This window comes from Orcinus orca, chromosome 13 (genome assembly GCF_937001465.1).
Source record: "Orcinus orca chromosome 13, mOrcOrc1.1, whole genome shotgun sequence".
Taxonomy (NCBI): Eukaryota; Metazoa; Chordata; class Mammalia; order Artiodactyla; family Delphinidae; genus Orcinus; species Orcinus orca.
This window is the reverse complement of record NC_064571.1, coordinates 27,449,542-27,465,466: the sequence shown is the minus strand read 5'-3', so window position 1 is coordinate 27,465,466 and position 15,925 is coordinate 27,449,542. Positions and strand designations below refer to the sequence as shown.

Genomic DNA, 15,925 nt, shown 5'->3' with positions numbered 1-15,925 from the left:
GATGAATACGAGGGAAGAAAAAAGAAAAAGATAACCCTCACGTTGGCCATGCTCCTAGGACTAGGAATAACTGCTGGGATAGGAACAGGAACCACAGCCCTCATACAACAACCCCAGTATTATGCAAGTTTAAGACAGGCTGTAGACATCGACCTTCGAGCATTAGAAAGTTCCATAACTCAACTAAAGGAATCACTCACCTCACTTTCAGAAGTGGTGTTGCAGAATAGAAGAGGCCTAGATTTGCTGTTTCTTAAGGAAGGGGGATTATGCGCCGCTCTAAAAGAAGAATGTTGCTTTTATATTGATCATTCAGGAACCATTACCAAAACCATGGATAAACTCAGGGAACGCTTAGATAAAAGGCAAAGGGAGAGAGAAAACGAAAAAGGATGGTTTCAATCATGGTTTGATAAATCCCCCTGGTTTACCACCTTAATCTCTACTCTGTTGGGACCTCTTATTGTTTTATTGTTGATTTTAACTTTTGGACCATGTATTCTAAATCGCTTGATAGCATTTATTAGAGAACGTATCAGTACTGTACAAGTTCTAATGCTAAGACAACAGTACCAAAGTTTACGAACAGAAGATTGAAATTCCATGATTGGAATCAATAGTCACAAGAAAAAGGGGGAAATGTGGGACTCGAGGGACATTGTTCCAGCTAATGATTAAGAACTCTCCAGACAATAGGGGCTTCTTAGACAATGGGTGAATTTCCAGGATGTCCGGCCCCCTTCCGAGAAGGAGGGAGATAAACAAAATGTAAAAAAGGTATCTGTCAAAGAACCAATCAGGAAGCCTGGGACAGGTTCCCTCTCTGGTCCGAACAGAAGCTAAGAACCTATCATTAAAAATCACAATTGAATCCACACTTTGCATAACAGGAAGTTGAGACCTATAAAAATGCATGTTCACGCCCTGGGGGGGTTCCTTCTTCGACCTCCTGCGTGAGGACCAAGGAACCCCGGTGCACCGGCCTTCAATAAACCTCTTGCGTTTTGCATCGGCTTCCGACTCTTGTTGTTTCCTGGGCGAGTCGAAACTCCTAGGAGACCGCGAAGGTCTAACATTTGGGGGCTCGTCCGGGATTCCACTCGCCCCGGACCGCAAGAACATCGGGAGTTGGAGGTACCAGGTAAGCTCGAGCTTGATTGTCTGTTTGTCCCTTGTTCTTTGTGGGCCATTATCGGAGGAAAGCTGTAAGAATCGGCTTATTATGGAATCTGTATCGGACCTCTGGCTAGGCAGACGTGCTAATAGCCGGCGTCCATGAGCCCTAGGGGACGCCCTGGTGGCTCATCTGGAAGGAGAGGCAAACTCTGTCTCCCCTTCACTCGGTTTCGGCAGTTCCCTTTGTGATAACTGCCATCTGAAGAGGTTTCGGTTTTGAAGCGAGCTCGCGGCGGCCCATACGTATATGTGTTTCGTGGAGTTTTAACTGTTTCTGTATTGTGGTCTATTCTTCTTCTCTGACGGACGACAATGGGACAAAGTATGACGACTCCTCTTTCCCTTACCCTAAGCCATTGGACCGAAGTTCGGGCCAGAGCCCATAATTTTTCGGTAGAGGTAAAGAAAGGAAAGTGGCAGACTTTGTGTGCCTCTGAATGGCCAACATTTCAGATAGGATGGCCCCCTGAAGGATCCTATTCATTAGACAAGATTAGGCTGCTGAAGTCTAAGATATTTAATATAGGACCCCACGGACATCCAGACCAAGTACCATACGTCTTGGTCTGGGAAGATTTAATTCTCTCCCCACCTCCGTGGGTCCGGCCCTTTGTTTCCTCAACAGGCACGTCCGCGCACACATCAGCAGCGTCAGAGATATTAGCCCTAAAGAAAAACCCCAACACGGAAAAGCTACCCGGCGCCCCAGATCCACCGAAAGCGATTTATCCTGACCCGCAGTCCGATTTGCTTCTTTTGGATTCCCCACCCCCTTATCCTCCGGCCCCAAATCCCCTACCACCTAGAGGACCCCCAGCTCCACTGCCCTCAGCACCAAGGGGACCATCCATGATGGAAGAAGAAAGGGGTCCCTCAGCGGGCACTAGGAGCCGGAGGGCTATCTCCCCGGACTCCACTGCCCTACCTCTTAGAGAATATGGCCCCCCCGATGGCCAAGGGAATAGACCTCTCCAATATTGGCCCTTTTCCTCTGCAGATCTTTATAATTGGAAAATGCATAACCCAACTTTTTCCGAAAATCCACAGGCCCTTACCGCTTTAATAGAATCTCTTGTTTTCTCCCACCAGCCCACATGGGATGATTGTCAGCAGCTGCTTCAGACTCTCCTAACGACTGAGGAGAGGCAACGGGTTCTTTTAGAAGCCAGAAAAAATGTATTAGGTGCCAATGGGCAACCTACCCAGCTGCCTAACGAGATTGATGTTGGTTTCCCACTCGTCAGGCCAAACTGGGATTTCAATGCCCCGGAAGGTAGGGAGCGCCTGAAAATGTATCGCCAGGCTCTGGTGGTGGGTCTCCATGGAGCAGCCAGACGGCCCACTAATTTGGCTAAGGTAAGGGAAGTCACTCAAGGGCCCCAGGAATCACCAACTGTGTTCCTGGAACGTTTAATGGAAGCCTTTAGACGCTTTACCCCTTATGATCCAACTTCGGAGGAACATAGGGCTACTATAGCAATGGCTTTCATAGATCAAGCGGCCCCTGATATTAAAAAAAAATTACAGAGGCTAGATGGCTTGCAGGGATTTTCGCTTCAGGAGTTAGTAAAAGAGGTAGATAAAGTATATAACAAAAGAGAAACAGAGGAAGAGAAGGAAGAAAGAAAGCAGAAAGAGCAGGAAGCCCGTGAAATAAGACGGGATAAGAGACAGGAGAGGAATTTAAGTAAGATACTGGCCACTGTGGTTGGAGGAAGAAATATAGGGGATAGAAATAGGCAGGAAGGGCGAACGGCAGACAGAAGGCGGCCATTAGACAAGGACCAATGTGCCTACTGTAAAGAAAAAGGACATTGGGCGAGAGAATGCCCTAAGAAAAAGAATGGAGGAAGGCCAACCAGAAACAAAATCTTAACATTGGAAGAAGAAGACTAGGAAAGTCAGGGCTCGAACCCTCTCCCCGAGCCCCAGGTAACTCTTAAAGTGGAGGGGGAACCTGTTCAATTTTTGGTGGATACTGGAGCCCAGCACTCCGTCCTTCTCCACTCAAAAGGTCCTATCTCAGCTAAAAGGTCATGGGTACAAGGAGCCACTGGGAATAAACAATATTCATGGACCACACGAAGGACAGTAGATCTTGGGATTGGACGAGTAACCCATTCATTTTTGATTATTCCAGAATGCCCCTATCCTTTGCTGGGAAGAGACTTGCTCTCCAAAGTGAGGGCTCAAATTCACTTCCAACCAGAAGGTCCCACCATAACTGACAATAAGGGAAGATTACTCCAAATATTGACTATGAGATTGGAAGATGAATATAAATTATATGAAAAACCTTCATCTCTACGGGTTAATGTCACAGATTGGGTAACTCGGTTCCCGCAAGCCTGGACAGAAACCGCTGGTATGGGGATGGCTAAAAATCGGCCCCCAGTACTAGTGGAACTCAAGGCAACTGCCACCCCAATAACGGTTCGTCAATACCCCATGAGTAAGGAAGCCAAAGACGGCATCCGTCCTCACATACAGAGGTTGCTGGAATTGGGCATGCTGGTAAGATGTCAATCCACGTGGAATACCCCTCTTTTGCCAGTTAAGAAACCGGGAACTAATGATTACCAACCAGTGCAAGACCTGCGTGAGGTAAATAAACGAGTGGCGGACCTCCACCCCACAGTACCAAATCCTTATAATCTCTTAAGCACTCTTCCGCCCCAACATACATGGTATACTGTTTTGGACCTTAAAGATGCTTTTTTCTGTCTAAGACTTTCTCCCCTCAGCCAGCCTTACTTTGCCTTCGAATGGAAGGACCCAGCATCAGGAATATCTGGCCAACTGACATGGACTTGTTTACCTCAGGAATTTAAGAACTCCCCTACCATCTTCGATGAAGCTCTTCATCAGGACTTAGCGTTATATAGAGAATCAAATCCACAGGTAACGCTACTTCAATATGTTGATGACATCTTATTAGCTGCTGAAACCCAGGAAGATTGTATCAAGGGAACTGAAAAACTGTTAACAGAGCTCAGAACCCTGGGATATAGAGCTTCAGCCAAGAAAGCACAAATATGCCAACAACAGGTCAGTTACCTGGGGTACCTGTTAAAAGGGGGACAAAGATGGCTCACGGAGAGCAGAAAGGATACGGTGGCCCAAATTCCGGCTCCCAAAAACGCCAGGCAGGTTAGAGAATTTTTGGGGATGGCCGGATTCTGTAGACTATGGATTCCAGGGTTTGCCAAGCTGACAGCCCCATTGTACCCCCTAACCAAAAACAGCACTCCTTTCGTTTGGGGCGATAAGGAACAACAGGCTTTTGACCAAATCAAACGAGCTTTACTTTCAGCTCCAGCCCTAGGACTGCCAGATGTAACCAAACCTTTTCATTTATATGTGGCCGAAAATAAGGGCATTGCAAAAGGAGTATTGACTCAGAAATTGGGTCCCTGGAATCGCCCAGTTGCTTATTTGTCAAAAAAAATGGACCCTGTGGTATCAGGATGGCCCACCTGTTTAAAGATAATCGCTGCAGTAGCCGTTCTGGTCAAAGATGCTGACAAACTAACTTTAGGACAAAATCTAACGATAACAGCTCCTCATGCCCTGGAGAATGTAATCCGTCAACCACCGGATAGGTGGCTAACTAATGCCAGGATGACCCATTACCAAACCCTGTTGCTAAACTCAGATCGCATCAAGTTTGCTCCAGCCACAGGACTCAATCCAGCTACCTTGCTACCTGATCCCGATTTAGAAGGCTCCACCATCATCCATGATTGTCAGGAAGTGTTGGCTGCAGCACACGGTAGTAGACCAGATCTGACGGACCTACCCCTTCCTGATGCTGATTTTACTTGGTTTACTGATGGGAGCAGTTTCCTGGAAGGAGGTAAGCGTCGGGCTGGGGCAGCCGTGGTAGACGGAAAACAAGTCATCTGGGCAGCTGCGCTACCACAAGGGACCTCAGCCCAACGAGCTGAATTAATTGCCATGACAAGGGCACTGGAGATGGCAGAGAATAAAAAGGTAAACATCTACACGGACAGTAGATATGCATTTGCTACCGCTCATATCCACGGTACCATCTACCAACAGAGAGGGTTGCTAACCTCAAGTGGCAGAGAAATTAAAAACAAAGACGAAATTGTGGCTCTATTGGTTGCACTTATGCTTCCCACTAAAGTTAGCATCATTCACTGCCCTGGACACCAGAAAGACAATACCCCAATAACTAGGGGTAATAATATGGCTGACAAGGTGGCCCGAGAAATGGCATCGGGAGAAGTCATTTTAGGACTGTCAGATAAAGTTCCTGAAAAACCAGGCAGCGACGAGGAAATCATCCCGACCACAACCAAAGGATCTTTGTCCCCTCAGCAAGCAGAATCCATGTTACCACAGATTCATAGATGGACACACCTGGGGACTAAAAAAATGATATCCCTGTTACATAAAACCGGGTACGGAACCCCTGGATTGACAAAATTAGCTGAACAAATTGGACAGGAATGTGTTCCATGTCAACAGGTAAATGCTCACAGGGGAAAACTTGAAACTGGAAAAAGGCTCAGGGGAGACCACCCAGGAACTTACTGGGAGGTGGACTTTACCGAAGTACGTCCTGGAAGGTACGGTAATAAATACCTCCTGGTTTTTATAGATACTTTTTCAGGATGGATAGAAGCCTTCCCAACGAAGAAAGAAACAGCTGCTGTGGTAGCCAAAAAGATCCTAGAAGAAATTTTTCCTCGATTTGGGGCACCAAAGGTAATAGGGTCCGACAATGGTCCGGCCTTCGTCGCCCAGGTAAGTCAGGATGTGGCCAGATATTTGGGGACTGATTGGAAATTACATTGTGCATATAGACCCCAGAGTTCAGGTCAGGTAGAAAGAATGAATAGAACTCTAAAAGAGACCCTAACTAAATTGTCCTTGGAGACTGGCAGTACAGATTGGACGGTGCTCCTTCCTTTAGCCCTGTTCCGGGTTAGGAATACACCTTCCCGGTACCATCTTACTCCTTTTGAGGTGCTATACGGGGCCCCACCTCCCCTTCTCACCTTAGGAGAAGAAATAAAACCAGACTGTCAAAATAACACTGACTTGTATGCTAGGCTATTGGGACTCCAACTGGTCCAAAAGGAGATATGGTCCCAACTCGCCGAGGCCTACCAACCGGGAACACCAGGAGAAACTCATCTTTTCCAAGTCGGAGACTCCGTGTACGTCCGTCGGCATCGAACCCAGACGTTGGAACCTCGATGGAAAGGACCATACACCGTCCTCCTCACCACCCCAACGGCCATAAAAGTGGACGGCATCGCTGCCTGGATTCATGCTTCACACGTGAAAGCTGCACCAGCGACGGCATCATCAGGATGGTGGGCCCAAAGAACCGACAACCCGCTCAAACTCAAGCTTCTACGAACCTAAGACTTATAATTTTGATTTTACTGCCTTTATTGACTGTAAGTGATTTTAGCCCTCACCTGCCCCAACGTCTAACTTGGCAGGTAATTTCTCAAACTGGAGGTGTAACTTGGTCCATTAGCCATACTGCACCTCCCTGGACCTGGTGGCCAGACCTTTTTCCTGATGTCTGTAAACTGGCCATAGGAGCTCCCTATTGGGATCTAGAGGGTTATTATGATCAGCATAATGCTCCGTCCGAACTTCTAACTAGAGCTGATTACTCTGGAGAGGGTTGTAAAAATCAGGTCCGAAGAAGTTGGCTCAGAACGCTCTCCTTCTATGTATGCCCCGGGTTCCATCGCCCCCGATCCCTGAATTATAAATGTGGGGGAACTGAAAATTTTTATTGCCAAAACTGGGGATGTGAAACCACAGGAGATACTTATTGGAGACCCACCTCAACTTGGGATTTTATTACAGTAACAGCCAACTATACTCATACTTCTTATAGGGGTCCCCAACCCGTCGCCCCTGAATGTTCAGGATGGTGCCAGCCCCTCAAAATTTCCTTTAGTAATCCTGGAAAAAGGGATAAAGAATGGATAAGTGGCCATTCATGGGGCATTAGATTTTACAAGAATGGATATGATTCGGGAATATTGATGACCCTTAAGCTAAAAATTGAGACTCCCGCTCCTGTGTCGATAGGCCCAAACCCTGTACTTGGCCCCCCCGTTACCCCCAAACCCTGTACTTGGCCCCCCCCTGTTACCCCCAGCCCCTAAAAATAACGGGACCTCTGGGCTGAAAGAGACAACGATTAAGCCCGGAACCCGCCAGGATAGAATGCTTTCTTTGGTGCAGGCAGCTTTTACGGTCCTTAATGCTACAAACCCGGAGGCTACAAAATCATGTTGGCTCTGTTATGCTGCCCCTCCCCCTTATTATGATGCTATAGGATATAGTTCTAATTATACTAATGTCAGCTCCCCGGACCATTGTCGATGGAAACAGGAAGGGAACAGTAAATTAACTCTGTCTTCGGTTTTTGGAAATGGTACTTGTGTAGGAACACCTCCCCAGTCCCATCGACACCTTTGTCATGATTTTAGCCTCCCTTCAGGCTCAGGATATCTTGTACCTCCCCAAGATGGATGGTGGGCATGTAACACGGGGCTAACCCCTTGCGTTTCTCTAGAAGTTCTCAACACTTCAGCTGATTTTTGTGTACTAGTGCAATTAGTTCCTAGACTTATCTATCATTCAGATTCGTCCTTTCTGGATGAATACGAGGGAAGAAAAAAGAAAAAGATAACCCTCACGTTGGCCATGCTCCTAGGACTAGGAATAACTGCTGGGATAGGAACAGGAACCACAGCCCTCATACAACAACCCCAGTATTATGCAAGTTTAAGACAGGCTGTAGACATCGACCTTCGAGCATTAGAAAGTTCCATAACTCAACTAAAGGAATCACTCACCTCACTTTCAGAAGTGGTGTTGCAGAATAGAAGAGGCCTAGATTTGCTGTTTCTTAAGGAAGGGGGATTATGCGCCGCTCTAAAAGAAGAATGTTGCTTTTATATTGATCATTCAGGAACCATTACCAAAACCATGGATAAACTCAGGGAACGCTTAGATAAAAGGCAAAGGGAGAGAGAAAACGAAAAAGGATGGTTTCAATCATGGTTTGATAAATCCCCCTGGTTTACCACCTTAATCTCTACTCTGTTGGGACCTCTTATTGTTTTATTGTTGATTTTAACTTTTGGACCATGTATTCTAAATCGCTTGATAGCATTTATTAGAGAACGTATCAGTACTGTACAAGTTCTAATGCTAAGACAACAGTACCAAAGTTTACGAACAGAAGATTGAAATTCCATGATTGGAATCAATAGTCACAAGAAAAAGGGGGAAATGTGGGACTCGAGGGACATTGTTCCAGCTAATGATTAAGAACTCTCCAGACAATAGGGGCTTCTTAGACAATGGGTGAATTTCCAGGATGTCCGGCCCCCTTCCGAGAAGGAGGGAGATAAACAAAATGTAAAAAAGGTATCTGTCAAAGAACCAATCAGGAAGCCTGGGACAGGTTCCCTCTCTGGTCCGAACAGAAGCTAAGAACCTATCATTAAAAATCACAATTGAATCCACACTTTGCATAACAGGAAGTTGAGACCTATAAAAATGCATGTTCACGCCCTGGGGGGGTTCCTTCTTCGACCTCCTGCGTGAGGACCAAGGAACCCCGGTGCACCGGCCTTCAATAAACCTCTTGCGTTTTGCATCGGCTTCCGACTCTTGTTGTTTCCTGGGCGAGTCGAAACTCCTAGGAGACCGCGAAGGTCTAACATTTGGGGGCTCGTCCGGGATTCCACTCGCCCCGGACCGCAAGAACATCGGGAGTTGGAGGTACCAGGTAAGCTCGAGCTTGATTGTCTGTTTGTCCCTTGTTCTTTGTGGGCCATTATCGGAGGAAAGCTGTAAGAATCGGCTTATTATGGAATCTGTATCGGACCTCTGGCTAGGCAGACGTGCTAATAGCCGGCGTCCATGAGCCCTAGGGGACGCCCTGGTGGCTCATCTGGAAGGAGAGGCAAACTCTGTCTCCCCTTCACTCGGTTTCGGCAGTTCCCTTTGTGATAACTGCCATCTGAAGAGGTTTCGGTTTTGAAGCGAGCTCGCGGCGGCCCATACGTATATGTGTTTCGTGGAGTTTTAACTGTTTCTGTATTGTGGTCTATTCTTCTTCTCTGACGGACGACAATGGGACAAAGTATGACGACTCCTCTTTCCCTTACCCTAAGCCATTGGACCGAAGTTCGGGCCAGAGCCCATAATTTTTCGGTAGAGGTAAAGAAAGGAAAGTGGCAGACTTTGTGTGCCTCTGAATGGCCAACATTTCAGATAGGATGGCCCCCTGAAGGATCCTATTCATTAGACAAGATTAGGCTGCTGAAGTCTAAGATATTTAATATAGGACCCCACGGACATCCAGACCAAGTACCATACGTCTTGGTCTGGGAAGATTTAATTCTCTCCCCACCTCCGTGGGTCCGGCCCTTTGTTTCCTCAACAGGCACGTCCGCGCACACATCAGCAGCGTCAGAGATATTAGCCCTAAAGAAAAACCCCAACACGGAAAAGCTACCCGGCGCCCCAGATCCACCGAAAGCGATTTATCCTGACCCGCAGTCCGATTTGCTTCTTTTGGATTCCCCACCCCCTTATCCTCCGGCCCCAAATCCCCTACCACCTAGAGGACCCCCAGCTCCACTGCCCTCAGCACCAAGGGGACCATCCATGATGGAAGAAGAAAGGGGTCCCTCAGCGGGCACTAGGAGCCGGAGGGCTATCTCCCCGGACTCCACTGCCCTACCTCTTAGAGAATATGGCCCCCCCGATGGCCAAGGGAATAGACCTCTCCAATATTGGCCCTTTTCCTCTGCAGATCTTTATAATTGGAAAATGCATAACCCAACTTTTTCCGAAAATCCACAGGCCCTTACCGCTTTAATAGAATCTCTTGTTTTCTCCCACCAGCCCACATGGGATGATTGTCAGCAGCTGCTTCAGACTCTCCTAACGACTGAGGAGAGGCAACGGGTTCTTTTAGAAGCCAGAAAAAATGTATTAGGTGCCAATGGGCAACCTACCCAGCTGCCTAACGAGATTGATGTTGGTTTCCCACTCGTCAGGCCAAACTGGGATTTCAATGCCCCGGAAGGTAGGGAGCGCCTGAAAATGTATCGCCAGGCTCTGGTGGTGGGTCTCCATGGAGCAGCCAGACGGCCCACTAATTTGGCTAAGGTAAGGGAAGTCACTCAGGGGCCCCAGGAATCACCAACTGTGTTCCTGGAACGTTTAATGGAAGCCTTTAGACGCTTTACCCCTTATGATCCAACTTCGGAGGAACATAGGGCTACTATAGCAATGGCTTTCATAGATCAAGCGGCCCCTGATATTAAAAAAAAATTACAGAGGCCAGATGGCTTGCAGGGATTTTCGCTTCAGGAGTTAGTAAAAGAGGCAGATAAAGTATATAACAAAAGAGAAACAGAGGAAGAGAAGGAAGAAAGAAAGCAGAAAGAGCAGGAAGCCCGTGAAATAAGACGGGATAAGAGACAGGAGAGGAATTTAAGTAAGATACTGGCCACTGTGGTTGGAGGAAGAAATATAGGGGATAGAAATAGGCAGGAAGGGCGAACGGCAGACAGAAGGCGGCCATTAGACAAGGACCAATGTGCCTACTGTAAAGAAAAAGGACATTGGGCGAGAGAATGCCCTAAGAAAAAGAATGGAGGAAGGCCAACCAGAAACAAAATCTTAACATTGGAAGAAGAAGACTAGGAAAGTCAGGGCTCGAACCCTCTCCCCGAGCCCCAGGTAACTCTTAAAGTGGAGGGGGAACCTGTTCAATTTTTGGTGGATACTGGAGCCCAGCACTCCGTCCTTCTCCACTCAAAAGGTCCTATCTCAGCTAAAAGGTCATGGGTACAAGGAGCCACTGGGAATAAACAATATTCATGGACCACACGAAGGACAGTAGATCTTGGGATTGGACGAGTAACCCATTCATTTTTGATTATTCCGGAATGCCCCTATCCTTTGCTGGGAAGAGACTTGCTCTCCAAAGTGGGGGCTCAAATTCACTTCCAACCAGAAGGTCCCACCATAACTGACAATAAGGGAAGATTACTCCAAATATTGACTATGAGATTGGAAGATGAATAAAAATTATATGAAAAACCTTCATCTCTACGGGTTAATGTCACAGATTGGGTAACTCGGTTCCCGCAAGCCTGGACAGAAACCGCTGGTATGGGGATGGCTAAAAATCGGCCCCCAGTACTAGTGGAACTCAAGGCAACTGCCACCCCAATAACGGTTCGTCAATACCCCATGAGTAAGGAAGCCAAAGACGGCATCCGTCCTCACATACAGAGGTTGCTGGAATTGGGCATGCTGGTAAGATGTCAATCCACGTGGAATACCCCTCTTTTGCCAGTTAAGAAACCGGGAACTAATGATTACCAACCAGTGCAAGACCTGCGTGAGGTAAATAAACGAGTGGCGGACCTCCACCCCACAGTACCAAATCCTTATAATCTCTTAAGCACTCTTCCGCCCCAACATACATGGTATACTGTTTTGGACCTTAAAGATGCTTTTTTCTGTCTAAGACTTTCTCCCCTCAGCCAGCCTTACTTTGCCTTCGAATGGAAGGACCCAGCATCAGGAATATCTGGCCAACTGACATGGACTTGTTTACCTCAGGAATTTAAGAACTCCCCTACCATCTTCGATGAAGCTCTTCATCAGGACTTAGCGTTATATAGAGAATCAAATCCACAGGTAACGCTACTTCAATATGTTGATGACATCTTATTAGCTGCTGAAACCCAGGAAGATTGTATCAAGGGAACTGAAAAACTGTTAACAGAGCTCAGAACCCTGGGATATAGAGCTTCAGCCAAGAAAGCACAAATATGCCAACAACAGGTCAGTTACCTGGGGTACCTGTTAAAAGGGGGACAAAGATGGCTCACGGAGAGCAGAAAGGATACGGTGGCCCAAATTCCGGCTCCCAAAAACGCCAGGCAGGTTAGAGAATTTTGGGGGATGGCCGGATTCTGTAGACTATGGATTCCAGGGTTTGCCAAGCTGACAGCCCCATTGTACCCCCTAACCAAAAACAGCACTCCTTTCGTTTGGGGCGATAAGGAACAACGGGCTTTTGACCAAATCAAACGAGCTTTACTTTCAGCTCCAGCCCTAGGACTGCCAGATGTAACCAAACCTTTTCATTTATATGTGGCCGAAAATAAGGGCATTGCAAAAGGAGTATTGACTCAGAAATTGGGTCCCTGGAATCGCCCAGTTGCTTATTTGTCAAAAAAAAATGGACCCTGTGGTATCAGGATGGCCCACCTGTTTAAAGATAATCGCTGCAGTAGCCGTTCTGGTCAAAGATGCTGACAAACTAACTTTAGGACAAAATCTAACGATAACAGCTCCTCATGCCCTGGAGAATGTAATCCGTCAACCACCGGATAGGTGGCTAACTAATGCCAGGATGACCCATTACCAAACCCTGTTGCTAAACTCAGATCGCATCAAGTTTGCTCCAGCCACAGGACTCAATCCAGCTACCTTGCTACCTGATCCCGATTTAGAAGGCTCCACCATCATCCATGATTGTCAGGAAGTGTTGGCTGCAGCACACGGTAGTAGACCAGATCTGACGGACCTACCCCTTCCTGATGCTGATTTTACTTGGTTTACTGATGGGAGCAGTTTCCTGGAAGGAGGTAAGCGTCGGGCTGGGGCAGCCGTGGTAGACGGAAAACAAGTCATCTGGGCAGCTGCGCTACCACAAGGGACCTCAGCCCAACGAGCTGAATTAATTGCCATGACAAGGGCACTGGAGATGGCAGAGAATAAAAAGGTAAACATCTACACGGACAGTAGATATGCATTTGCTACCGCTCATATCCACGGTACCATCTACCAACAGAGAGGGTTGCTAACCTCAAGTGGCAGAGAAATTAAAAACAAAGACGAAATTGTGGCTCTATTGGTTGCACTTATGCTTCCCACTAAAGTTAGCATCATTCACTGCCCTGGACACCAGAAAGACAATACCCCAATAACTAGGGGTAATAATATGGTTGACAGGGTGGCCCGAGAAATGGCATCGGGAGAAGTCATTTTAGGACTGTCAGATAAAGTTCCTGAAAAACCAGGCAGCGACGAGGAAATCATCCCGACCACAACCAAAGGATCTTTGTCCCCTCAGCAAGCAGAATCCATGTTACCACAGATTCATAGATGGACACACCTGGGGACTAAAAAAATGATATCCCTGTTACATAAAACCGGGTACGGAACCCCTGGATTGACAAAATTAGCTGAACAAATTGTACAGGAATGTGTTCCATGTCAACAGGTAAATGCTCACAGGGGAAAACTTGAAACTGGAAAAAGGCTCAGGGGAGACCACCCAGGAACTTACTGGGAGGTGGACTTTACCGAAGTACGTCCTGGAAGGTACGGTAATAAATACCTCCTGGTTTTTATAGATACTTTTTCAGGATGGATAGAAGCCTTCCCAACGAAGAAAGAAACAGCTGCTGTGGTAGCCAAAAAGATCCTAGAAGAAATTTTTCCTCGATTTGGGGCACCAAAGGTAATAGGGTCCGACAATGGTCCGGCCTTCGTCGCCCAGGTAAGTCAGGATGTGGCCAGATATTTGGGGACTGATTGGAAATTACATTGTGCATATAGACCCCAGAGTTCAGGTCAGGTAGAAAGAATGAATAGAACTCTAAAAGAGACCCTAACTAAATTGTCCTTGGAGACTGGCAGTACAGATTGGACGGTGCTCCTTCCTTTAGCCCTGTTCCGGGTTAGGAATACACCTTCCCGGTACCATCTTACTCCTTTTGAGGTGCTATACGGGGCCCCACCTCCCCTTCTCACCTTAGGAGAAGAAATAAAACCAGACTGTCAAAATAACACTGACTTGTATGCTAGGCTATTGGGACTCCAACTGGTCCAAAAGGAGATATGGTCCCAACTCGCCGAGGCCTACCAACCGGGAACACCAGGAGAAACTCATCTTTTCCAAGTCGGAGACTCCGTATACGTCCGTCGGCATCGAACCCAGACGTTGGAACCTCGATGGAAAGGACCATACACCGTCCTCCTCACCACCCCAACGGCCATAAAAGTGGACGGCATCGCTGCCTGGATTCATGCTTCACACGTGAAAGCTGCACCAGCGACGGCATCATCAGGATGGTGGGCCCAAAGAACCGACAACCCGCTCAAACTCAAGCTTCTACGAACCTAAGACTTATAATTTTGATTTTACTGCCTTTATTGACTGTAAGTGATTTTAGCCCTCACCTGCCCCAACGTCTAACTTGGCAGGTAATTTCTCAAACTGGAGGTGTAACTTGGTCCATTAGCCATACTGCACCTCCCTGGACCTGGTGGCCAGACCTTTTTCCTGATGTCTGTAAACTGGCCATAGGAGCTCCCTATTGGGATCTAGAGGGTTATTATGATCAGCATAATGCTCCGTCCGAACTTCTAACTAGAGCTGATTACTCTGGAGAGGGTTGTAAAAATCAGGTCCGAAGAAGTTGGCTCAGAACGCTCTCCTTCTATGTATGCCCCGGGTTCCATCGCCCCCGATCCCTGAATTATAAATGTGGGGGAACTGAAAATTTTTATTGCCAAAACTGGGGATGTGAAACCACAGGAGATACTTATTGGAGACCCACCTCAACTTGGGATTTTATTACAGTAACAGCCAACTATACTCATACTTCTTATAGGGGTCCCCAACCCGTCGCCCCTGAATGTTCAGGATGGTGCCAGCCCCTCAAAATTTCCTTTAGTAATCCTGGAAAAAGGGATAAAGAATGGATAAGTGGCCATTCATGGGGCATTAGATTTTACAAGAATGGATATGATTTGGGAATATTGATGACCCTTAAGCTAAAAATTGAGACTCCCGCTCCTGTGTCGATAGGCCCAAACCCTGTACTTGGCCCCCCCCGTTACCCCCAAACCCTGTACTTGGCCCCCCCCTGTTACCCCCAGCCCCTAAAAATAACGGGACCTCTGGGCTGAAAGAGACAACGATTAAGCCCGGAACCCGCCAGGATAGAATGCTTTCTTTGGTGCAGGCAGCTTTTACGGTCCTTAATGCTACAAACCCGGAGGCTACAAAATCATGTTGGCTCTGTTATGCTGCCCCTCCCCCTTATTATGATGCTATAGGATATAGTTCTAATTATACTAATGTCAGCTCCCCGGACCATTGTCGATGGAAACAGGAAGGGAACAGTAAATTAACTCTGTCTTCGGTTTTTGGAAATGGTACTTGTGTAGGAACACCTCCCCAGTCCCATCGACACCTTTGTCATGATTTTAGCCTCCCTTCAGGCTCAGGATATCTTGTACCTCCCCAAGATGGATGGTGGGCATGTAACACGGGGCTAACCCCTTGCGTTTCTCTAGAAGTTCTCAACACTTCAGCTGATTTTTGTGTACTAGTGCAATTAGTTCCTAGACTTATCTATCATTCAGATTCGTCCTTTCTGGATGAATACGAGGGAAGAAAAAAGAAAAAGATAACCCTCACGTTGGCCATGCTCCTAGGACTAGGAATAACTGCTGGGATAGGAACAGGAACCACAGCCCTCATACAACAACCCCAGTATTATGCAAGTTTAAGACAGGCTGTAGACATCGACCTTCGAGCATTAGAAAGTTCCATAACTCAACTAAAGGAATCACTCACCTCACTTTCAGAAGTGGTGTTGCAGAATAGAAGAGGCCTAGATTTGCTGTT

At 47.1% G+C, this 15,925-nt stretch overlaps 3 protein-coding genes and 1 long non-coding RNA gene across 25 annotated transcripts in view; 3 read left to right on the top strand and 1 right to left on the bottom strand.

Moving 5' to 3' along the window:
• The window catches only part of LOC117199207 (uncharacterized), a 1,082,321-nt gene that overhangs the window by 907,328 nt on the left and 159,068 nt on the right, over positions 1-15,925 (bottom strand). The window lies entirely within an intron of this gene.
• Positions 1-15,925, top strand: part of LOC125960856 (uncharacterized) — a 229,726-nt gene that overhangs the window by 160,288 nt on the left and 53,513 nt on the right. The window lies entirely within an intron of this gene.
• Positions 37-6,718, top strand: LOC125960843 (uncharacterized). The gene is given in 1 exon segment (XM_049696128.1): positions 37-6,718. A coding segment is annotated over 1 exon segment (5,088 nt). The 5' UTR covers positions 37-1,488; the 3' UTR covers positions 6,577-6,718.
• LOC125960840 (uncharacterized) lies at positions 7,873-14,553 on the top strand. The gene is given in 2 exon segments (XM_049696125.1): positions 7,873-12,453; positions 12,455-14,553. Coding segments are annotated over 2 exon segments (5,088 nt in total). The 5' UTR covers positions 7,873-9,324; the 3' UTR covers positions 14,414-14,553.